General features: G+C 27.0%; 1 protein-coding gene and 1 long non-coding RNA gene across 2 annotated transcripts; both read left to right on the top strand.

The window, feature by feature from the left end:
- On the top strand, nt 1–27,124 carry LOC135923026 (probable ATP-dependent RNA helicase DDX52). Its single transcript, XM_065457613.1, has 12 exons — nt 1–168; nt 213–317; nt 353–505; nt 3,235–3,342; nt 3,599–3,724; nt 20,826–20,938; nt 21,243–21,312; nt 24,505–24,638; nt 24,856–24,946; nt 26,105–26,227; nt 26,358–26,508; nt 26,702–27,124. Exons 1-12 carry the CDS (start codon nt 103–105, stop codon nt 27,073–27,075), a joined length of 1,614 nt encoding a protein of 537 aa, XP_065313685.1. The 5' UTR covers nt 1–102; the 3' UTR covers nt 27,076–27,124.
- Nucleotides 13,915–14,852, top strand: LOC135923027 (uncharacterized). Its single transcript, XR_010571112.1, has 3 exons — nt 13,915–14,079; nt 14,119–14,310; nt 14,356–14,852. It is a non-coding gene; the product is annotated as an uncharacterized LOC135923027 (long non-coding RNA).
- Nucleotides 27,125–27,504: the final 380 nt, after the last annotated feature.

Raw genomic sequence — 27,504 nt, 5'->3', positions numbered from 1 at the left:
TTTGACAGCCATTTTAGCTTATTTGGCTTTTTGCTATTTTTAAGAATATATAAAGCGGACCCGAACCAAGCGCACCCGAACCCAATATATTGGCTTGTAATAATGGATATTTTTAAAAAACTCACGTGTGGGGCGAAATTTAAACGTAAAAAATATATCACTGAAAAGGTATAATTTTATTTTTTATACCAAATGCTATTATTAGCTATTAGTCGATTGATATTATCAATAATAGATCTTCAAACATAACTGTGAAACAAGTAGATAAAGAGCTTAAAGAATCTGATAAAATCAGCTTGATTAAATCACTAGAGAAAGTACTATATTATCAAGTTTTATTTATATTTATTAGATATATATTCTAAGAAAACAAAATAAAATCTATGTATATGGAACTGATATCCCTGAACCTATTAGTAAATTTGATGATATTATTAGTTCGTCACATCAAACACTTTTCTTAAACTTGATAAAATTAGGCTATAAGGATCTTACTCCAGTTCAAGTGAAATATTTTTTTTTACAAATGTAGACAATTAATCTATATAAACACTTTTATGTGTGGGCTATAACTCTGCATTGCTCAGCTCAATTGGCGGTTTTTTATGGTAAAAATTACCATGATGTCAGTGTAAACCCTGACCATTGGTTCTTACTTTATTGAAAACCACAACATACACCTATTAAAAATTAGATACTTTAAGTAATAAGCTTTTAAATTTTTTATGACAATTCCAGTCCTATGTCTCATCTATCCTAAGAAATTAATAACAAAAATGGCTCCTCCTTCAGTCCCAAATAATAATTATGGAAACAGGACTAGAATGAAAGGGTCATTTCCCAACACTAACTATCATAAACCAATTGATACAGATTTGCCAGGTCAGATTTAGTCCTGATCTCACAATTTCTTAATTATATTCAATCATGTTTTTTCTCACACTTTTCTAAAATTTTTGAAAAAATTGAAATAATCATACTTCTGTTTAAAAATATTTTTAGAAACAAATATAGAAACTTAAATTTTTTTATTATGAATAATTTTATTTAGATGGTTTCACTTTAAAAGAAAAATACAATATAAACAATATCAAAATAAAATATATATCAAAAAAGAAAGGAATTGTATCAGCATATTTTGAAAGAGATATGCTGACTGGGTTAAATGTTAAACTAAAACTTCTAATTAATAGTTAATAAATATTGAAAAAGAGTTACAAAATAAAATAACTCTTTTTCATATATATAATTTGTAAAATTATTTTAAATCATGTGTGAAAATACTTTGGTAAATTAATTTTTAAGAAAATCAGAAATACACCATAATTTATTTTAGTGTCGTTAAACTGCTTGTTTTGAGCTGATTTTTAAAAACGGCTAACTCAATATCTCATCTAGAATAATATTACACAAGTCTTAAGATTTTGTTTATAGAAGGAATATAGGTTTGGACTTATTTTGAGGCATAGGCAACATTTTTTTAGCTTAAATATTGAGTTAGCTGTTTTTAAATGAGCTGTTTATCAACACTAATTTATTTTTGTGAGTGCTTAAAATTACAAAAAATTTATTCTCACACTATTATATTTTAATTTTAAACTATTATAAATTAACTTGATCCAAGATTTCAAAATCTGAAGATTATTTCTGAATATTTTGTTACAAATTTTGCAACAACACTTCAATTTTATATTAAATAACTACCACTTATTGACCATGATCGAAATGTAGAAAAGGAGATGTAAATTGCACACAAGGCTTAATTATTTTTTATTTCGAACTGTAGTCGAGACCAGTTTTTATAAATAATTTTAAGTTTGCCTTACTATTCAATTCATTGAAATTTTTGTGTATATTTTATTTTATATTCTAGAGGAGTTACTTTAGTTTTTGTGTTTTTAATTCTTTTTGCAATATACTATGAAAACAAAAACCTTGTCAAAAAATTTTTTATTATATTTTTCATATATGATTTAATATTGTTAGCAATATTTTTATATTTAATAAAATAATGAAACAAGAATTAAATTAGGTAAAATATAACAATAAAAATTAGTATGTAATAGTTTATAAATTATTTGAAAGATGGCGCGAATAAATGATAATGATGAAATGGTGTGATAATGATTAAATTTTAAACTAATGCTAAATACATTTTAAGAAGTGAAAGAATAAAATTGTGAAAAAAAAGCGCAAATAAATAACTCATTGTGAATCAAATATGACATAGATTAAACAAGAGAATTAAAATTAACATCGTTATAAGTCGGTCAATAATGGCGTAAACTTGGGTGACTACCACCAATAATGGATTCTAATGTAATATGACTTTTTGCACAAATAAATAAAATAATAAAGATGTAATAATTATTAAAGCTGAAATGTGCCTAATAAGACATGAATGAGTAAAAAAATACTATAGTAACATGAAAATATTATAGCTGAAGGAAAAGTTAATGGTAAATATATCTATTAAGATGCAAAAGAATTGAAATGAGAAAAAGACACTTAAATAATTTTTCAAAAATTTCAAAGTAATAGGTGAAGAAATACTAAAATACTATGGGGCTATATAAATATTTGTTTATTTTTAATATTTTTTTTGGATTCTACTAAAGGTAGGGAGATTGATATTAATTGAGATTGACATACGATTTGAACAATATCATAAATTTATTATTATATATTTTTTTTTCTGATCACTCACTTTTTTATTTTAGTGGTCTGAAATGTGGACATTTTCTCCCAGTTTTGTGGGTTAATTGTCCACTTGGTCTTATAGCCAATCCACTACTAGAAAGCATCAACATTGAGTTTATATTATGGGGCGGTATTAATACTGACTCTAATTATTAAATTATAAATTTGTTGATAGGTAAGGTTAAATATTGTTTACCAATGTCCAGATAAAAGGAAATTTTGCCTCCATTTCTAAATCTAAATATCATTGAATTTGACCATTCAAATTATATTTTCAACTCCAGGATTTTAGATGATTTTCTAAAACAAGAGTGATTATTCACTAACCATTCCTGAAAAAAAAATTAAGATGTTTATAAAAGTAATTAAATTGGGGGTAGGGGCAGTGAAATGATATATTTTCTTTGCAGTGATACACCATGCCACCGTTTTTTATAAAATTTTTGATAAAGGGAATACACTATTTATTTTTAGTAGGAGCACTACAGCTACCCTTTCCAAAACTACCGCTTATTATTATATCGCTTCTTTTAGATGCAAAGCTTACCGTTGATGATAGGAAGGCGCGAAATATTGGTATGTGCCCCAACCGGAAGTGGGAAAACTGCGGCATTTTTAGTTCCTATAATCATACATTTAAAGGTTATTATAAGTAATCAAAATAATCATATAATCTAAACTAACTTTTTAAAATTATATAATTAAATCCAAATTACAGGTAATATAAAAAGAAGTTTTTTAAGGAGCCTAATTGTTGAGGAGGGGAATGACTATTTTATCGTAGTTTAATTGAATTGTTTTAAGGGGTGTTTAAAATATTTTCAAAAGAGTATACCTTTGTATTTTTAAAAATTAGTTTATTTGGAAAATCGAATATATTACAATTAAAATTTTTTAGCATCACAAACCTAAAGGTTTCCGGGCTTTGATCATATCTCCTACTAGAGAACTCTGTAGGCAAACTTATTTGTTCTGCAAAGCCTTAACGATGGGTACAAAAATTAGAACTCACTTATTGCCGAAAGTAATACTTATCAGAGATCTTTATGGGTCTTGATTTTTTGATCACAGGCTCACAGTAAATTTTTTTTTGCCCAGCTCGCATTTAATATTAAAAATTCCAAGCCTGCAATAAGTTTCAAAAATTTTGCTCTAGCTCATCAAATCATTTTATATAATTATGCTGAAATAATACTAATGGAAATATAACATTTTATTTAGTGATTATATAATATTTATAAAAAAGAACAATATTTCAGTGTAGTTAGGCAATCATTCTTTGCAATACTAAAATTTATTATTTTAGAAGAAGAAAATTACAATATTTTTTTAACCCATTAATGGTCACACTTTTTCCAGTATATAAAAATTCTTGATTTTTTCAAAATTTTATTTATTTTAGTCTAACTAAGAAATCATAAAAAAATCGGCATGAAAAAAATTATCCTAAATAGGAAATCTGAACCGTTGCTTCTGCAACGTTGACCATTTGGGGTATAAAATTTAGGAATGTGAACCCGAACCCTGAACCCTTGTATTTTGGATGAACCCGAACCCGGACCTTTTTTAAAAGTGGAGGGTCCAAGTGTTCTAGGTGTCTTAAAAAATTTTAAAAATAAAAATATTTTTTTAAAAAATAATATAAATTTTATTAACTTTTTTTGTGGAATCATTTATTTTATCTTCGCGTTTTTCTTTCAATTTTCTTCCTGGACTTCCATTTCATTTAGAGATTGATATCATTAGTGTAGGTAATAATATCTTATGCAAATTTTTTAATATGCTATGATATAGAAATACGTTGATTATTTTTAAAGTGAATTGTGTAATAATATTTTAATTTAAATGATAATGCACAACACGTTCGTCCTCAATTTGTATGATGCTAGAACGATTATTAAGTTTGAAATATTTCTGTAATGATTTTATTATAGGAGCATGTCAAGTCATTTTGTCTGAAGATGATTGTTGTCAAATAAAAGACCTTACTAGTGTATTAGTTCCTTTAAAAGTAACAATATTAAGATTACAATCAGAACATTTATGTTTATTTGATTTTATGGCATATGGATTAGATGCCGATTAGATTTAGAAAAATTTACAGTTCTTTTTATACGAAATATTAGAAAACATGTCGAGAGCAACAATATTTGAAAAATAGTGTTGTATACGCTTCTATATATTTAGACCCTCGATATCAAGTTTTATTGAGTATTGAGCTAAAACAAATGGCTAAAGACCATCTTAAGGATTTAAGGCATACTCAAAACTCCATTATTTACAATATATTGGAGGCTACGGCAATACCTACTGGTAGTAGTGATAATAATAATGATAGCAACATTGTTGATTCTTGAAATTTTACTTTTAAATAGAGAAAAAAAAATAAAATTATCATCAGATAGAAAGGAGGATTAAAAAATGCCTATTGCATCTTTAATAGTAAAGTTCTCAGAAGTTAAGAGAATAAATAAAGATATAAATATTTAAAATTCTGTGAAAAAAATTCTTCAATATATCCAGAATTAAGTATCTTATCTAGAATCTTCATGGCTGTATCGGCATCGCAAGTATAATAATTTTATAAAGATAACTATCTATTTTAGGTAAGGGTATACATGAATTTTCATCTGTGAAATATATATTGTCTAATTTATGTGGAAATCTCAAGGATGATATTTTAGAAGATATTATGATTGTGCAATTGAATAAAACATTTAAAATATAAAATTTTTAAATTTTTCATTTGTAAATTATGAATATGTATATGTCGTAATTTTTAAAGTGATCATAACTATCCGTGATCTTCACGGGATTTAAAGGGATCCCTTTAAAATTTCAAGTTTTTAAAGGATAAAGAACTATACGGCATTATCACGTCGAGATAAAGAGGAATCTTATTTTAAAAGCGTTTTCCACGCGTTTCGTTGCGTTTTTTAATTTTATTGGTATTCATTAATTTTCAATGTTGTTTTTTTGGCCTTATGAAATGAGATATGTCTAATATAGGGTATCAATCATACCTAATCAAAAGATCTATTCAACTGGAGGTCTATCTATCCCCTATAATGGGCGGGTCTAGGTCTTGGGGGGTCAGAATTTTTTTTATCAACACAAAATATCGATATGGGTATCAAATAAAAGCTAATTTTAATATGGCTTGACTGAAAGTCTTCATTCTTGGTCTGGATTGGTATGACTTGGTTGGGGGGGGGGGTAAATAGAAGGGGATTTTAATATCGTTTGACTGAAAGTCTTCATTCTTGGTCTGGGGGTAGGGGGGGTGGTGTAAAAAATAATTTTCTTTGATATCAAATAAAAGTAATTTTAATATCGTTTGACTGAAAGTCCTCATTCTTGGTCTTGATGGATATGACTTGGGGTGGGGGGTGGGTGTGTAAAAATAATTTTTTTTGATATGGGTATCAAATAAAAGGTAATTTTAATATGGTTTGACTGAAAGTCTTCATTCTTGGTCTTGATATGGGTATGACTTGGTCTGGGGTGGGGGGTGAGGGGGGTGTAAAAAATAATTTTTTTTGATATGGGTATCAAATTTTAATATCGTTTGACTGAAAGTCTTCATTCTTGGTCTTGATGGGTATGACTTGGTCGGGGGGTGGGGGGGGGTGTAAAAAATATTTTTTTTAGATATGGATATCAAATAAAAGCTATTTAATATGGTTTGACTGAAATTCTTTATTCTTGGTCTTGATGGGTATGACTTGGTCTGGAGGGTGGGGGTAGAGTGGGGGGATGTAAAAAATAATTTTTTTTGATATGGGTATCAAATAAAAGCTAATTTAAATATCTTTAGATTGAAAATATTCATTTTTTGTCTTGATGGGTATGACTGTCAGGCCCTCAACATATTATAAAATGTCTAGTTGGATAGAATTTACAGAAATAAAAGAGAATGATGATAAAATAATTTTTTAAATCTTTTTTCGATTCCAATCCTGAACTTGAAATATATAATTTGAAGTGTTCTATATTTAACGCCTTATTCCATAGCTATTTTTTTTAGTATCGTTAACTTTAGCATGCTACATTTTTTTAAAAAGAGAGATAGCGGTAGCTCGTTACTAAATAAATAGCAAAAATTATTATAATAATCTTATTCTTATAATTAATTCTAAAATTATAATCTTTTTATTTTATTTTAAAATTTACATTTACATTTAAAAATATACATTGTAAATATATTAAAAAAATTTTTTTTAATGTCGACAGTAGACATTGATGATGAAAATAATTTTGGTACAGATAAAATAAAAATATTATAATTTTAGAATTAATTATAAAATTATTATAATAATTTTTGCTTTTTATTTAGTAACATGCTACCGCTATCTCTCTTTTTAAAATAATGTAGCACGCTAAAGCTATCGAACTAAAAAAAATAGCTATGGAATAACGCCTTAAATATAGAGCACTGCAAATTATATATTTCAATTTCAGGATTAAAACCGAAAAAAGATTTAAAAAATATTTTATCCTCATTCTCTATTATTTCTGTAAATTCTATCCAACTTGACATTTTTTTAATATGTTGAGGGCCTGACAGTCATACCCATCAAGACAAAAAATGAAGACTTTCAGTATAAAGATATTAAAATTAGCTTTTATTTGATACTCATATCAATATTTTGTGTTGATAAAAATATTCCTGACCTCCCCCCTCCCCCTTCCCCCCCAAAAAAACCTAGTTCCCGCCCTCTATGAGTGATGATTATTATTACAATAAAAAAATATTTTAATTACCTTTTATTACCCACAAAAAAAATTATTTTTTACACCCCCCCCCCCACTCCAACCCTACCCCTCAGAGCAAGTCATACCCATCCAGATCAAGAATGAAGACTTTCAGTCAAACGATATTAAAATTAGCTTTTATTTGATACCCATATCAAAAAATATATTTTTAACCCCCCCCCTCCCCTCCCCAGACATAATCACCCATCAAGACCAAGAATGAAGACTTTAAGTCAAACGATATTAAAATTAGCTTTTATTTGATACCTATATCAAAAAAATATTTTTTACACTAACCCCCTCCATACACCCCCCCCCCCCCCTCCCTCCCTTCCCACGCCCAGACCAAGAATGAAGACTTTCAGTCAAACCATATTAAAATTAGCTTTTATTTGATACCCATATCAAAAAAAATTATTTTTTACACCCCCCCCCCCCCACCCTTCTCCCAGACCGAGTCATACCCATCAAGACCAAAAATGAAGACTTTCAGTCAAACGATATTAAAATTAGCTTTTATTTGATACCCATATCAAAAAAAATTATTTTTTACACCCTCCCCCCACCTCCCTCCCAGATCGAGTCATACCCATCAAGACCAAAAATGAAGACTTTTAGTCAAACGATATTAAAATTAGCTTTTATTTGATACCCATATCAAAAAAAATTATTTTTTTACACCCCCACCCCCCAGACCAAGTCATACCCATCAAGACCAAGAATGAACTTTCAGTCAAACCATATTAAAATTAGCTTTTATTTGATATCCATAGCAAAAAAAATTATTTTTTACACCCCCACCCCCAAACTAAGTCATACCCATCAAGACCAAGAATGAAGACTTTCAGTCATGCCATATTAAAATTAGCTTTTATTTTATACTCATATCAATATTTTGTGTTGATAAAAATATTTCTAACCCCCCCCCCCCCCCCCCCCAAGACCTAGACCCGCTCATTATGGGAGAGAGATTGACCTCCAGTTGAATAGATCTTTTGATTAGCTATCGATTGATACCGTATATTAGATATATCTTAGTTCATAAGGCCATAAAAAACAACATGGAAAATTAATGAATAACAATAAAATTAAAAAACGTAACGAAATGCGTGGAAAACGCTTTTAAAATAAGATTCCTCTTTATCACGATTAAAACGTGATAATACCGTATTATCATTCCTTAACTTAAAACCATAATTTTTTAGTTATCCCTTTAAATCCCGTGAAGATCCCGGATGTTTATGATCCCTTTAAAAATTACTACAGTAAAAAATTAAAATATATATTTGCAACTAGACCTATCCTCATCCATTATTCAACTAAAAGAGATTTGGTAGAATTTAAAATAATCGAAATCCATCTATTGTATTATTGATTTCTGGCAACATGTCTATAAAATACTTTTAGTATAAGAAACTAATCTTCGATGATTGATGAATATTCAAATAATTCTTCATAATACTATGATTGATAATGGGGAAACTAAAACTTATGCCCAAAGACTGTAGAAGGACTGTTTCTTTATATATTAAATGATATTACTAATATTCAATAATATTGCTAATCCTATAGTTATTACATGACATAAATCCTCCTCATTTAATAATTTGTCAACTCCCTGTAAATTCTTTCTGACAGATCCAAAATTAATAATTCAGGAACTAAATAATCATAGTAAACCAATTTTTATGAATCATAAGTAGATGATAGTTCTTGTAAAATTAATAGCTGCTAATTTGAAAGATTGAAATTATTTAATCTTGTTAAATGCCTGCATTCAAAGAAGATGGTGAACAGGTTTGATCTCACACATAATAGACCTTTTTAACTCCATCATTAAATGTAAAATTGATAACTACTAATTTGAAAGATTGAATATATATAATCATTATATTGTTAAATGCCTGGACTCAAAGAAGATGGTGACAGGTTTGAACTCACACTTATACAAGACCCGGATACTATTTTGGATAGAAGTTTCTGTTCTCAATGCAGGAACTCTAATATAATGCTTGGGAATGGCCTTTTAAGGGCCCATAGTGTTAATGGACAGAGATGCCCCCTTTCTGGCTCTGTCCCCTCTATTTCTCTTTTAACAATTCCTTACAGCTCCCACTTGAATCCTGCAACACAATTATCTGTTCCATCCTTATCAACTTAGGAACATATTGCAACAACAAACATTCTTGAATCTAAAATCCTTGATACAAAAATTCTTGATACCCCTGATATTCATATCACCAATTCCTTCATTACCTAATTCCTTGGCCTTCCCAAACCTCGTTTGATTTCCAGAATTCCAAGAGGTGCCAGACAAGTTGTTGCAACTAATTATGCTCAATACATTGATAGGCTGTTAAAAAACTTCTCTTCTATGGATGCATGGTCAGCCTTTCTTTTATTCGGCCACAAATTTTCCCAATTCCTGCTGTGAATGGTAATTCTTTCACTAGGAATATCAAACTAGCATCTTCTAATATCAACTATGAACCCCGTGATATCATAACTCACACCTGTAGCAAAAAACAGGCTGATTTAAAATTCAAGGTGAAGCTAATCGTCAACAAAATAAACAACCTGGGCATAAATAGTGCTCTTAGACTATGCAGCTCCTTTGACACACTTTCAATGGACGTTGTATCATACCAAAAACTGCTAGAAGCATTCCCAAACATCGAAAGCTATATTGATTTTTGAAACTAAGAACCCTTCTCCAATTTTTACTTTTGAAGAAGTATTTAAATCAATTATATCTTTTCAATAGGATGCGGCCCCTGGATTTGAAGGTATCAAAACTTTATTTCTTCAAGATTTAACCACTCCTATCCTCAACAGTCAAACCTGTTTATTGGACATATTCAACTTTGCAACAAGGTCATCACTGGTGATGTCCCAGATTTCGCATGGGCCATTTTTTTGGAGCCAAATTTATTGCCCTGAGAAAAAAGAATGGTGATATCAGGCTTATTGCGGTTGGTGCTTTATATAAGAGATTATGTTCCAATTATAGCTAGCAGATTTCTGCAGTTTCTATCATACTTCTTCCACATCGATTAGGTGTCGAAACGAGCTCAGGATGTGAAGCGGCTGCACATATAACTCGTATTTATGTTCAAAATGCTACAATCACTCAATAAAATCGACTAGAAATGCTTACAATAGCATTCACAGAAAAGTAATCATGTCAAAATTCTTAAAACATTTCTCAGTTTTAACAAACTATCCTTTCATCTCATTTGGTTTTTGGCCATTATGTCTTATCCTCTTCTGAAGGTATTCAACAAGATGACCTCCTGGTCTCCATTTTATTTTGTGGAATCCATGATTTGATAACTAAAATAAAAAATGAATGCTCGCTGCCCCTACATTTATGGTACATTGATGATGAAGTCATCTGGCGATTCTGCTGAGGTAGAAAAGGGTGTTAATTAGTGATCTGCATTGGGCCTGATTTTTCAGTTTTGCCTGCCCGGACCCGAAATTTTTTTAAAAAAAATTTATCGGCTCGGCCCGGCCCGAATTTATTTAAATATAGAAATTAATTTTTATAATTACTCAAAATAAAAACTTTAGTTTCAATAAATAAAATTTAATATTTTTATTTTACATAAAAAATTTAATATAAAATTGATAAATTTAAATATATTTAAAAAAATTTCCAAGGTCCGACCCGGCCCGATTTTTTTAAAAAAATATTAGGCCCGGCCTGGCCCGAACCCGATTATTTTAAATAAAATTAGGCCCGAGCCTGGCCCGAAGCCCGCCCGAGCCTGGCCCGAAGCTCGTTCGAGCCGGGTACGGGCCGGGCCTAACTTTGCAGATCTCTAGTGTTAATATTATTAAGGCTTCCACTGACAGTCTTGGACTTGTAATTAATCAAACCGAATATTGTGAAATCAATACAATTCCATTAAACGTTTTTAGTTTTAAGTATATCCCCTTGAGAAATTTATCGCATTTGGGCTCTTCCATCTGTTAGGAGTCAGTAAATTCTTTTTTAGCGATATGGACGATATTTTTGAAAATTTAAAACGCGTTCTTCCCTATCGTCTCACAAAGCCTTTTTTAAATTAGGATTTTTTTCAACATCTCTAAAATCTTTACTCACTACGATCGAGCCCATTATTTTTAAGAGGGTGCATCTAGTAAGATTTGAAACCAGAATAAGAGTCATTCTTGGTGACTGCTTAAACATCAAATTTATAGATAGCCTGGCATCAAGCCACACTTCCTTCCAAACATGGTGGTCTTGGTATAAGATCCCCACTGTCAATTTCAATATGTGTGTTCATTGCTAGCCACATTCAGGCACGTAGATTAATTGACCAACATATTTTAGTCCATGATACTTTTTTGAATACAGCTAGGATGGAGTGGGCAAAATCCGTCACAAGTCACAACCCTATTTCTGATTTCTGTAAAACAGAAGGATTGGAATCTGCCATTTGTGAAAAATTCCGTTAATTACCTTATTTCGAATCTTCCACTTTTGGCTAGATCAACATTCATTGAACTTATCAAGGATCGGGGATATGAATTTTTAGATGTTATTCCATCAAGTACTTAAACTTGAATTGGACAACCACAAGCTCAGCTATGTAACAGGCTCAACATTCCTTTCTCATTACTATATAAATGCAGCAATGTCATACTGATGATGACAATATGGCACAGCATCCTTTACATTGCAATCGTAATATAGGTCGGCAAACCCGACACTCGAGGTGCAATCATACCATATCTCTAACACTTAGGTCAGCTGGTTTTCCTACCTCAATGGAGCCTTCTGGCTTATTTTCCGATAGTAGGCGTCCTGTTGGGGTCACACGTATCCCATGGTCTCAAGGAAAGTTTCTAATATGGGATTTCTCTTGTCTGGACACGAACTCCCCTTCCAATTTTAACAAGGATGCTCTGAACAGATCTCAAAATTTTAAGATCTCCAAATACAGCGCTTATTCTTCTAATTACATTACCAATCATTTGCACCACTTTAACAACATATGGTGATTTGGCTAAAAAGTTTTTTAAAGACGTTGGCCGCCTAATCAGGAAAAATTCTGGGGAGCCTTGCAAAGGATTTTACTTAAAGCAGAGGATCGCAATAGCCATTCTTAAGGCTAATTATGTTTGTTTTATCATTCAATCCCTCCGATTAGGGGGAGAGTGTTTTGAATAAACATGCTGGTTGTGCTTTTATTTATTTTGTATTTTACAATTATTTATTTTGTATTTTACAATTATTTATTTTGTATTTTACTATTTATTATTTATTTTCAATATTGTCTTGTTATTATGATTTTTTTCTAATTCGTAATCGTTTACTAATTATATTTATATTATTTTCGAAATTATATTTTATTAAATGGTTTATGTTTTTTTAACATATTATTAAGATTTAGATAAATATCCTATTTATCTTTATATACAAATATAATAATTTATATATATTTTATGAAAAAATTATCTTTTCTAAATAAAAGTTATTATTGGTTTTAATAGATAGGGGAGACTGGGGTTAGGTAAACCCCGGGGCTTGGAAACCATTTAATCTCATTTTAAAATTAAATACACCAAGGTTAAAATTTTGTTCCATATATAGTTTTTAATAGTTTACATCTATAGACAAAAAATCTTTTGAAATAATTAATTATTAAAATTTTTTTTAAGAAATAAAATTTTGATAAAATTTTCAAAAGATTTTTACATGACAGAATTTTAATTTTCATTAAAATATTTAATCATTTATATGTATATTACATTTTATGGCAACTTTTCTATAATTTGGGAAAGTTTTATGAATATCTATTATGTCTATATAATATTTCAATCATGATTAGTAAATTCGGGGCTTGCTAAACCATTCATGTCAATCTATTTGAATGATTTTTTTTAGTAATTATTACATTATTCGATATGGTGCCAAAATACAAATCCAAAAAAATTAATAAGGGTCTATCATTTAATATTGATAATTATTTAGAAGTATATAAGTTTGATGAATTAATATTATAATGTAATTAGGCTATTGAGGTATATGAAAATTGTAAATCAACAAGGATCACTAGCCAACTTACAGGTAAATTTATCTACATTATATGTCTTATTTTTAAGTTATAATCACAATAATTTTATGTAATTTTTAAACAATAAAATCAATTTTTAGCAAAATTTAATAATAGAAATTATGTAAATATTTTTATTAAATGTAAATTGTAAAATGATCTTATATTTCAGATTGATTAAAATTATGATGAAGTATAGTATTATTGTATTAATTTTATGTAATTCTTAAACAATAAAATATAATTTTAGCAAAATTTAATAATAGAGATTTTGCAATGCAAATAAAAATCTAAATGGTAATGGTAAAGAGATTTTCTAAATTTTATGTTCCAAAATTTTAAATTTATAATTAAATAATTATATATTTTATTTAAAATTTTTATTTTAGGTATACCAACAAACTTTATGAGATATTAGAAGAGATATCAGAAAAGTGGCACACTTTCTAGTGTAAGACAAAATAAGAAACATAAGATATTCACAGAAGAAGAAGAGGAAAATATAACTAAATATTTGATCCAAGCTAGCCAAATTTTTTATGGCCTTTCAATTAAAAAGGTATAAATTTATTCTTCATTATTTTATATTGTTTTTCAGATAAAAATATTATCCACCAAATGGCAGTAAATATGAAGAAAATATTTCCAAAATCTTGGAAGGAAAATTTAATGGCCGGGCATGACTGGTACTTTTCTACTCTCTCCTTAAGGTCCCCTGAAGCTACAAGTATGGCTAGGGCAACTGGATTTAATGAAGAAGATGTTCTATACTTTTTTGATTTATATAAAAGTTTATTAAATGATTTTAAGTAAATGTTTTACATTTAATATTTAGGAATATTAGATGAACATAAATTAGAATGTATGGCAATTTACAACATGGATGAAACTGGACTTACCACAGTTCAAACCCCATCCAAGATAATTGCACAAAAGAGGAAAAAACAGGTAGGATCTATGACTTCTGCAGAAAGGGGTACCTTAATAACATTAGCTCTAGCAGTAAATGCAATTGGCCATGCAATTCCTCCAATGTTTCTTTTTCCCAGGAAAAAATATTATGATTATTTTGTTAGAGATGGTCCATCTGGCTCTGATGCAATAGGAGGATTTTATTATTTTTTGAAACATTTTTCTAAACACACTCGGTGTACTCCAATGAAGTGTTATTAATCCTTGACAATCATATATCACTTCTATTCAGCTGTCAAATTTTGTATAGATACGGGAATAATTCTATTATCTTTGCCACCCCACTGCACCCATAAATTATAGCCTCTTGATAGGTCTGCTTTTGGGCCTCTCAAAAAATATTACAATAATGCACTTCATTCCTGGATGCTTAGTCATCCAGGAAAATTATTTACCATTTATGATATTTCATCTGTTATTAAGGATGTCCTGCCTTTAGCAGCATCACCTCTAAATATAGCTAATGGGTTTAAAGCATGTGGAATATATCCACTGAATCCAGATATATTCAAGAAAGAAGATTATATTGCCTCAGTTTATAGGAATTCTATATCTGAACTACCTATAAGCCCAGTATTAGATTCAAGCTCGGTATCTTTGGTATTAAAAGATATTCTAAATATTAATAGACCCTTAGATATATGTAATGATACTCCATCTACTACCTCTTATGCTCATTTAGATAATATTCCTGGTCCATCTAGCAATTTATCAATACCCTTGCCTTATCCAAAAAATAAAGAGACAAGAGAGTGAAAAGAAAAGCAGAGATATTCACATCATCTCCATATAAAAAGAAATTAATCGAGAAAGAAAAGAAATTGATGGAAAAATAAAATATTGCCAAGAAAAAAATATTAAAAAAAATTATTCACAAAGATATTTGTATTTGTTGTAAGCTTGAATATATAAAACATCATAATGGCAAAGAGTGGTACCAATGCAGAATATGCCACGGATGGGCACATGGTACATGTTCAAAATTTTATAAATTTTTTATATGTCCAAATTATTTATTAAATTAACAGAAAATAAGTTTCAATTTTTATATATAATTAGCTATAATTTTATAAGTATTATGTATTTTGAACAATGAAACAATAAAATTATTCTATATGTATCATTATTAATAAATAAAAATGCATTTCAATTTATTATGACCTATAAAAACCAATGGTTTGGGAAGCCCCTTGAAGTGGTTTGCCTCACCCAGCTATTGGGATAGTTGGGCAAATTTTCTACTTTTACAAAAAATAAAATTTCAAAAAAATGATTATATTTTTGAAATTTTTTTATAAGACACGTATAGTTTTAGGTATCATATATTGCTTTTTATATTATCTAAAAAAAACCAGGAGTTATAGACATCCGTTCATCGGGTCAGAAATTAATATGCAAAATTTATATCATAATATCTAATCCTAAGTTAGAAATTATTATTTTTTTACGAATTTTCACCAGACAATCTTGTTTAAAATTTGGGTAAACTTTTTTTTCTATTTTAAAATCAATATCAATGCAAGTTAACTATTTTCGTCAAAAAAAATCCACTAACTTTAAAAATAACGATTATGACAATTGTCGCTTATCTAGAGTACATCTTCACTAAATTTTTATTTAAACATGTTATCAATACTTATTTTAAAATATCTTTGTCAATAAAATTCAAAAAACTTTAAAAATAACGATTATGACAATTGTCACTTTTCATTGGTACATCTTCACTAAATTTATATTTACACATGTTGTTAATACTTATTTTAACATATTTTCTTCAAAAAAATTCAAAAAATTATAAAATAACGATTATGACAATTGTCACTTTTCTATGTTACATCTTCACTAAATTTTTATTTAAACATGTTTTTAATACTTATTTTAACATATTTTCTTCAAAAAAATTCAGAAAACTTATAAAATAACGATTATGACAATTGTCACTTTTCTATGGTACATCTTCACTAAATTTTTATTTAAACATGTTTTTAATACTTATTTTAACATATTTTCTTCAAAAAAATTCGAAAAACTTATAAAATAACGATTATGACAATTGTCACTTTTCTATGGTACATCTTCACTAAATTTTTATTTAAACATGTTATTAATACTTATTTTAACATATTTTCTTCAAAAAAATTCAAAAAACTTATAAAATAACGAATATGATATTGTCTATTTTCTATGGTACATCTTCACTAAATTTTTATTTAAACATTTTATTAATACTTATTTTAACATATTGTCGTCAAAAAAATTCAAAAAACTTTAAAAATAACAATTATGACAATTGTCACTTTTCATCGGTACGTCTTCACTAAATTTATATTTACACATGTTATTAATACTTATTTTAACCTATTTTCTTCAAAAAAATTCAAAAAACTTATAAAAGAACGATTATGACAATTGTCACATTAAAATATTATCCTTAAAAAAATCATATAAAATCATCAAAAAAGTTTCATAAAATCCACCTCATTTAATAATAAATAGATAATTTTAAAAAAATGATAAAAAAAATGATAAAAGATTTCACCTAAAAGATTGTTTATTTATCTAATAAAATTTACAATATAATTCCTCAATAAAAGATGTATTTACAAAGAAGATTGTGAAAATCACTAATAAATTATATTAAAAAGAATATTACATTTTTACAATATAGCAGCATATTATTTTTTTTATTAAAAAAACATTAAATAAATAAATTTATTTTCATTTCAAAATATAATAATATAAATAAAAAATATTAAATCATATCATGTTTATTTGTTGATAATAATAAAATATTTACATTAAATATAAATAAAATAAATTATTTTACTAAAATAAATAATAATAATTAATGCTAAGCATCGATGTAGAATTTTGACTAATTTATTTTAGCCAATTTTTAGGCTTAGCCCATTTTTAGGCTTTACCTAATTAGGCTTAGCCGATTTTTCCACCTAAAATCTCGGCTAAGCCGTTTTGTAGTCGGCTAAAATTAGCCGATTACGCAACACTACTCTTTACCATTACCATTTAGATTTTTATTTGCATTGCAAAATCTCTATTATTAAATTTTGCTAAAATTATATTTTAATGTTTAAGAATTACATAAAATTAATACAACAATACTATACTTCATCATAATTTTAATCAATCTGAAATATAAGATCATTTTACAAATTACATTAATAAAAATATTTACATAATTTCTATTATTAAATTTTGCTAAAATTATATTTTATTGTTTAAGAATTACATAAAATTAATACAATAATACCCATACTTCATCATAATTTTAATCAATCTGAAATATAAGATCATTTTACAAATTACATTTAATAAAAATATTTACATAATTTCTATTATTAAATTTTGCTAAAAATTGATTTTATTGTTAAAAAATACATAAAATTATTGTGATTATATTATAAAAATAAGACAGATAATGTAGATAAATTTACCTGTAAGCTGGCTAGTGATCCTTGTTGATTTACAATTTTCATATATCTTAATAGCCTAATTACATTATAATATTAATTCATGAAATTTTAATATACTTCTAAATAATTATCAATATTAAATGATAAACCCTTATTAATTTTTTTGGATTTGTATTTTGGCACCATATCGAATAATGTAATAATTACTAAAAAAAATCATTCAAATAGATTGACATGAATGGTTTAGCAAGCCCCTTTACCAATCATGATTGAAATATTATATAGACATAATAGATATTCATAAAACTTTCCCAAATTATAGATTTTTAATAATTAATTATTTCTAAAGATTTTTTGTCTATAGATGTAAACTATTAAAAACTATATTAGGAAAAAATTTTAACCTTCTGGTGTATTTAATTTTAAAATGAGATTAAATGGTTTGCCAGCCCCGGGGTTTACCATACCCCAGTCTCCCCTACTTATTGAGGATTGATTAGGATGGTCTCTGTGTCGTAGATATTTTCCGCCAAAATGTTAGTAATGATTTTTTATCATCAGGATTCACTCGATTCCATAACTTACATGAATTTATTACTGTTACGTAAATAAATTTGCTAAAAATAGGTCACCAATTTTTACCTCGTATATTTTTTATATATGTTGACATTAGGTTATCGCACAGATCTATGCTATTCATATAGGAATTATTTGAATTTATAAGATTACGTTGTGTAATTTTTATTTTTGAGAGAATCTTGATATGTTGCATAGAGGGCTAAGAGCTTTACATGTTGATGCAACTGTCACCACTGAACTATCATTCCGGTGAATACTGCATTGCTAAAAAGCAATTGATCACATAATCAATCAAAATTTGTAACAAAAAATAGGAAAAAACTTACTTTAAAAAAAATGATAAAAGTACTTTCAAAAATATCGTACAAACTTACTTCCAAAAATACGAAGAAAACTTACCAATAATAAAAAGAATCCAACAATCTTAAAAATTTATAATCTTTAATTAAAATATGAAAAAATCCTGAAAGAATTAATAATCTTTTTTAAAATATGAAAAAATCCAGAAAGAATTAATAATCTTTATTAAAATATGAAAAATCCTGAAAGAATTAATAATTAATCTTTGAAAAATCATAAAAAAATTAATAATGCAAAAACGATCAAATCAATGTCAGTAACGAATGATTGACATTACATAAATATATTCATATAAACAAAAAATATATTATGAACTAGGACAATTTGGTTTTAATCTTTGAAAAATCATAAAAAAATTAATAATGCAATAACGATCAAATCAATGTCAGTAACGAATGATTGACATTACATAAATATATTCATATAAACAAAAAATATATTACGAACTAGGACAATTTGGTTATATAATCTTTTTTTTAAAAATAATTTTCAGAAACATTTTTTTAAATATACATAAATCAAATTACATCATCTATTTCTAGCATGTATAGGGCTCCATCAACTATTAGAAATTGTTTTGTCATAATAATATTCTATATTATTTAAAAATTTGGCAAATATAAGATGATAATAAATAATTTACAAATAATTTTTATATCCAAATGAGAATAACAATAAAATTATGAATTTTTTGGAATTTATTTTTATAAATATAAAAATATTATGATGAAAAAATAGTATTTTTGTTTAGTAAGAATATAAACAAAAATGCATAATAAGAATTATGCCAAATTTTTTTATATAAATTTTTTTATAAAAATTACTTTTTTTGAAAGCTTATGTGGTCAACGTTGCATAAATGATATAGTACAAAATATATGATTATAAATCCGAGAATAGATAGAATGATGGGCCAAAATTAATTAGAATAGGTTAAGGCATCTTTGAGAAATAAATTTATGTCAATTGAAAAATCTATCAACGAGGGAACCTAGAACATAAAGCATTTTAATAGTCCAAAATTTTCGAACTTCAAAGGCAACAAGCGCACTCACATTTTTTAAAAAATGTTTTTTTATGTTATAGTACAATCTTCGAGCTATAAGAATCATATGTGAAATTATTTCAATTCAAAAAAAATTTATGTAAAAAATCAATAAATAACTGTTGCAAATATGGTACGTTGACCATTAGTGGGTTAAGTTAGCAACTATTTTGACCAAAAGAGGGCAAGTTTGAAAGAAGCTGAGTTACTACCAAGAGTAGAATATGGCAAAGGATAAATAATATTAATGAATTATAATGATTTGTTCTATTAAATATGCTTGAAATAAGCAAAATTTAAATGACGAAATTTTAGACCCAAGTCCAATAAGTTTTTTATACAAAAGAGGCCCAACCCATACCCACTAAAAAATACCCGGTCTACAAAGGTCTCTCTTTCATATTAAGAAAACAAATTATTCTTTATTTGATTTATATTTTACGAATACGAATAACACAATTTGAATTAAGAAGGAAAATATATTATTCATTCTTAAATTTTTTATCCATTTGATCGATTAAAAATTATTTGTGAATATTCAAAATTATTTATAAATATGTGAAATTATTCGTAAGTATTTAACATGTACCTTGCTAAATTTTTTATATTTTTAACTTTTATTTCCACATCTATAAATCAATTAAATTTTAATAATTCAATTTTTAAAAAAAAATAAATATTTTTAAAGAATTTAATAATCGAATCGAATATTTGACGAATCTGATACTGTTTTTTATAGAATTATTCCTATTCATACAATTCCTCAATTCGAAAATACAAACCGAATACGGATAATGCAAATATTTGATTTATTTCGTATTTTATAGTTATATATATTATAGAATTAGCAAATTTTAATTCCATTTATACTCTTTTATTTTTTTATATCAATATCATCATTTATTATTGCTTTAGATGAACAATCCTAAATGTGTTAAATACAAGGATCAAAACACGAGTTTCGATATTCTTTTAACGACTCCTAATCGATTAAATTTTTTGTTAAACAATACTCCACCGTTAATAAAGTTATATATTGAATTATAAAATTGGTATTAGAAACTATCCAAATCTTAGTTTTCTTTTACATAGACAAAAAAGTAATTAATATTATGATTGATTCAATAATGAAATAGTGAATAAATTTATCACGAAATCTACATTTCAATATATTTTGCCTGTCATTTTTTAAAATTTTTATGGGTTAGCTTATTTTTGTTACTTTATTATTATGGCAGATAAGGTATTTTATATCAAAGTTCGAATTTAGAAAAATTAAAAAAGTTCTAATAATAGTATTGCATAATTAAAATTTTTACAAATACACACAAGTTTATTAAATATCGAGTGGCTAATCATAGACGAATCCGACAAACTGTTTGAAATTGGTTTTAGAGATCAGGTATTTCTTAAATATTTTATAATAATTTTTTCATGTTAACTTACTTTAATAAACCTTTTTCTTGAATGAATTGCCAATTATATTTCGGGAGTTTTTATTCAATTTTATAAATTCCTTTTATTGATTTTATGAATATTTGATATTTTACTAGATGTCCCTCATTTTATTATTATCACGCTGGCGCTTAAGACTCGATCCGCAAAAGAAAATAACTAAAAATGGAGACAAGATTTTATTTTCTAATTTTCTACAATTTTATAATCAAAAAATAATATGTATGAATTTATTATAATCTAGCTTCCCTTTTATAGGGAAGCTATGATTCACAGAAAAAAATAATTAAAAATTAACAAGTAAAAAAGCATTTGTTAAAAATTACAAACCACTTAATCATGCCGAAGATTCAAATTATAAACTAAAAATACATTTTAAAAAAATTATAATAATCATCATTATAATGACTTTACAATAATCAACTTTTATAAATCTAAAAATAAAAGGTTAACGTGATTAAACTAAAACATAAAATTATAAAAATAAAAATGACTCATCTAACGCAATACATAATGACTTTACCAAAATCAAATTTTACAAATTAAAGTCTCCTAATTATTACAATTATATTTTGATTATAAATTTTAATTCAGGGGCCCAGAACCAAAGCACTTTTATATTTTTGCTTCGTTCCCATTCCGACCATAATATTTTCCTTCCTGTGAAATATCCAATTTTATTAATATATAAATTTTATTCATCAAACTTTATAATGTAATCAATTATTTATTATATCAAACAGGCGCGTATGCAGGAATTTGGTCTGGGGGGGGGGATAATAAATTTTTTAAGAAATATTATTGTTTTTTAAAAATATCAAGCATCAATTTATTAGGACTAATAACTATTCCTAATATACAATTTTAAATTAATGTGAATTATAAAAAAAATTATATGTAAAGAATCACTTATAAATGACCCAAAATAGAAATTTGAATTTTTTTGAGCCTTTGCACAAAAAGTTTCTTAGGAATAATTGTATTTTGTATTTTATATATTTACAATGTAAAATCCAATCTTCGTTGGGATTGAGCTAATTTTTCAATTATCTCATCCTTGCTTGTCGTTAAATGCCTATGAATATTCAAAAGATCCAAACCTTTCAATCTACTTTCACATGTTGTACTTCTTGGTATATTTTTCAGAGACCTGGAGGCCCGGCCCCTGGGCCGGACAGTATTTTAATTTTTTTTAATATATCCGGGCCGAGCCCGAAATTTTTTAAAAAAAACACCCGGGCCGGACCTGAATTATTTTAAAAAAAACACCCAGGCCGGGCTGTATTTTTTAAAACAGCCTATATTAGAAATCGTTATCATTAGCTATAAAAATCAAAAATAAATATAATTTATTTTAAAAAAATCCAGACTGGGCCTGAAAATTTAAAAAAAAAAGCCGAACCGGACCTAAAATTTTTTTTAAAAAAAGCCTGGCCGGGTCAAATTTTTTAAAAAAAACCCAGGCCGGGCCGTAAAAAATCTTTAAAAAAAATCCTGGCCGTGTTCTGCAAATGGTACTTCTCCAGGCCTCTGTTATTCTTCTTAAAAAAGAGAATGTTCTCTCATTAGTTTATAAACCCTTTTAATACATTGGGAATTTAATCTAAAATGTGTTTGAAATAATGCAGAGCATCCATAGCATTTCTTGGGACTATATCAACTAAGTTAATCTTATAAACATAGTTATTCAGCTAGTAAGGCATCTAAGATACTTTAACATCTTCATAATAAAAATCTAACAAATATTTTTTTTCTATCACCATCTGAAAAAGGTTGGGAAGGCTTTTGTGGAAGTAATATTTGCAGATGTAAGTGCTGCATGATGAATTGAAAATTCATTTATTTGGGTTATAAATGTATCTGCATTTAAGATATACTCTTCTACTGATCCTATATTAATGTTTTAACGATGAGCTTAAACACGCATAGCTCTGCTTTTGACTCAACAATAAAATATGAAATTCTTCATCAACGCCCAAATTTCCTTGAGTTCTGATAAAATGCTCTCCGCTATTCTCATCTTCTTAATCAAATCGTCATGTTTTTGAAAAGTAATACTTAAATAAAATAGTTGTATAATTAAATAATACATTCTAATGAGAAATAAAATTTGGAATAAGCATTAAATCCAATAATTTTCTTGCTTCTGAGGAAATATTTCTTTCAGGCCATTGTGATATTTCAGTAATAGCAAATAATTGGCTCTTCTAACTCCTTAATAGCTGTTAGTGCTTGCTGGAAGAGGCTCTATCTCGTTGGACAAGTTTGCAATTTCTTTTTCCCTATTGGACCAGAAGTTTCAGAAATAATTATTATTTGACTAGAAATTTGAAAATGGTAGATAAATATTACGCCACTAAAAATTTGAAAATAATAAGTAAATATTACGCCGGAAAACTTGAAATCGAAATTAATTGATAAAATAACTTATGAATGTGATAATAAATGTAATAAAATATATATTTAATATGAGATACGAATAAATATTAACAAATATAAATTAATATAAACAATAATATTTTTGAAAAATATATCCGGCATCTGCATTTTTTGGCTGGGGGGGGGGGGGGATTTGTCCCACCCCCTCCCCGCTGCGTATGCCAATGATATCAAAGTATTAAGTAAAACATTATTTAAATATTATCATTTGTATTTATGCAGAGTGTTTTATAAATATAACTCCTTTCCAGTTAAACTTATTTTATTATATAATATTAATCTTATAACAAAACTGTTAAAATTATTTTAAATTTCATTTTAAAAAAAATGTTCTTATAATCTTAAAATCACAAAATAATACTAAATATTGGACAATACATATTTAAAAAAAATTATAACAAACGGGTCGAACAAAGTGTTAATGAGCCATGCCAGACAATTCATGCATAAAAATCCGTCTGGGCCTTTCAACTTTCTGAATTTGAATTTGATTAATATTCTTTGAAATTATAACAATGAGTCTTTTCATTTTATTTTAAGAAATTAAATCTATAAATAAAATAAATTTTTTATACATTTTATTGGCTTTTCGCATGTTTTTTAAGAATTTTTATTTTTAAGAATTTTTTTCTAGGTGTTTCGATAACATTACAATTATTATATTCAAGAGAAGAGAGTTTAAAAATGTTCAAATATTTAGTTGACGAACATTTATCAAGCCTGCAATACATCCATAACGAGAAGAGCCATGTTTAGCGCTACCTATTCAAATCAGTTAGACATTTGGTGCAAAGAAAATTTATATAACTACGTTACCGTTTGCATAGGATCCAGGTGATAACTCAACAATCAGAATAATAAATTGTTCTTAATTTATAAAATTGATAATAAGGTGAATAATTTTAATTATTCCTTATTTTATTTAATCATTATTAATAACCTATCGTATCTGATAGTTAAAATGAGGTATACATTTATATATTTATTAGCTTGAATCCTTTTCTTGTTAATGTATTAGTGATATTTTTCTTTTTATTAACTAAAATAATAGAAATACACCTACTGATACTGTTCAACAAGAACTTTATTTTGCTGGCAATGAAGCTGGAAAGATCACCGGCCTCAAACAATTAATTCAAAAGGTTTATTGCACAGTATATATCAATGCGATAAACAATTTTCTGTCAAGCCTTATCGATTTTTACAAAATTTAGCATACAAACTAAGTTTCATGTCATTGTCACCTACATCTGGGCTGAGTTTTAGTCTTCTGGCTTTAATAGCTGTTGTAGATATCAAGGTTAAAGTAGGAAAATGACCTTTTTTTAAAATGATTTTCGGAGTTTTTTCAATTAATTATTAATTAAAAACTAGATAATACATTTAGTATCTATATATTCTTAGGAAATAAATATTAAGCATTTTTTAAAATTGGGTATCTTTGCCCAAAATATAAAATATATTTAAATTACAATTAACATTTTATAGAAATATGAATAATCAATAATTATTAAAAAATGAAATATATTTTTTACTATTTGATATTTTTTAAACCCTTCATTAGTATTATAAGATTCGTCCCAAAAATCGGCTCATGGAATAATCAATACTCTAATTTTTGAAAGATTATAATATAACACCAAATATTAATATTTTGAGCCTATAATTTGGTTTATATATTATTTAAATGTTAATTTTTCTTTTATAACTGTAACCACTCTTATATCATTAATAAATTTTATTTTATCACTAATTTTCTAAAGGTACCCAAAAAATCATGAAGAAAACAAACTTACTACGAAATAAATATACTCCATTAGAGACATGTTTAAATTAATGTTGTTAAACGGCTCGTTTTGAGCCGATTTTTATAAACAACTAAATCAATATTATAACAAGAAAACAATTGTCTAAACATCGAGATTTCACTAATAGATGTCTACCTTTGTGCCATCTATGGGCAAAATCTTCAGGCTTGCGTAATTTGTGGATAAAATATTGAGTTAGCTTTTTTTAAAAACCGGCTCAAATCGAGCCGTTTAACAACACTAGTTTAAAGGTCGAATTATTAAAATTCAAAACTTAATTTGGTTACTAAAATTCTTAAATATCGAAAAAGGTCTATCAAATCATGGTTGTTAATTAACTACTGTGTAAATTGTAGTTTTTATAATTAGATTATAAATGCCATTATTTTCAAAATGATTGATCATTATCTTTGAAATTTTCTCATCTCAAAATGAAAGTTTTAGTCTTATATTTCCAACGGCATTAATATAAATATTCGAACATATTTTAAGGGATGGGGGCCACCTGTCATTATTTTCGTTCAATCCAAAGAAAGGGCACAACAATTATACACTCGAATTTGTGATGAAAAAATAAATGTCGATGTTATTCACTCTGATAGACCTCAAATCGAAGTACATTTAATCGAGAATTTTTTTAAATTATGTAAAATAAAAAATCCTGTTTTTGAACTTATTTTTAGTTTGATATTATTAGGAATAATTTTTATAATTACACGTTTCTTTTAATTTAATATTCCAATAGAGAGATAGAATCGTCCTAGAATTCAGAGTAGGTAAAATTTGGACCCTTATTTGTACGGATCTATTGTGTCGAGGCTTGGACTTTAAAGATGTTAATCTAGTCATTAATTTCGATTTTCCGACTACCTCAATTAGCTATATTCATAGGATTGGTAATAAGCAATTTTAATTGAGACAAATGAAATCCATTTCTTGATTTAATTATTTTTATATTTAAATGTATATAAATTTATGATAAAAATAAAACTATAATAATTATAGGTAATTTTAAAATTTGTTATTAACACTTTGAATAAATACACCTATCTACCTTATATTTTATAATGAAGCCTTTTTATTTTAAAGGTAGAACAGGTCGGGCTGGTAGAACTGGTAAGGCTATAACATTTTTTACACACGAGGACATTCCATACCTTAAACCTATATACGAAATCATAAAAAGATCCGGAAACGCCTCTGATATATTACTACCCGAATACATGATGAGCCTTACAGCCCCACCAAAAAATTTGAAAAAATTGCTTAAAAAACGCGCTATTATAAGGCCCAGGGTCGGTTCTGATAAAATTTACAGTAATAAAGATGGTAAAGCCAAAAGAAGAAAGTCTATCGCAGATAATAATGTTATCGCTGGAAATGTCATTAAGGTAACAAAAGCATCTGCACATAAAGGCAAAGATAGAACAAAAGATAAAATAAAATTTTCGAAATTTGTTTAAAATTGAGCGCATTTTTTGTTTTCACTATCTGTATGAATTTTTTATGCTATTAATAAATTGTGCGATATGTACTATTATATGTTCTTAAAAGGCTAATTTAAAAAAATAGCATTGCTTTATTTAGGGATGTACCGATATTTTTTATCAGATCAGGCCGATTTTTTGTCCTTTTTAAAATATCGATTATCGGCTGATATTATAAAATTCATCGATTAGATCATAAAATAGCATCTTAATTAATATTTTGTTAATATTTAAAAATATATATTTATAAGAACCAGAGATGTGAACCCGGATCCTGAACTCTCGTATTTTTGCTGAACCAACTCAGACCATTTTTAAAACAGGAAGGGTTCAAGGTGTCAGAAAAATATATAAAAATTATTTTACAAATAATATTAAAAAAACTTTGTTTTTTACATTCATTAA

The sequence above is a fragment of the Gordionus sp. m RMFG-2023 genome, chromosome 1, assembly GCF_954871325.1.
Source record: "Gordionus sp. m RMFG-2023 chromosome 1, tfGorSpeb1-WG-v2, whole genome shotgun sequence".
Taxonomy (NCBI): Eukaryota; Metazoa; Nematomorpha; class Gordioida; order Chordodea; family Parachordodidae; genus Gordionus; species Gordionus sp. m RMFG-2023.
The sequence above is the reverse complement of the archived record's forward strand: the minus strand, read 5'-3'. Positions and strand labels throughout refer to the sequence as shown.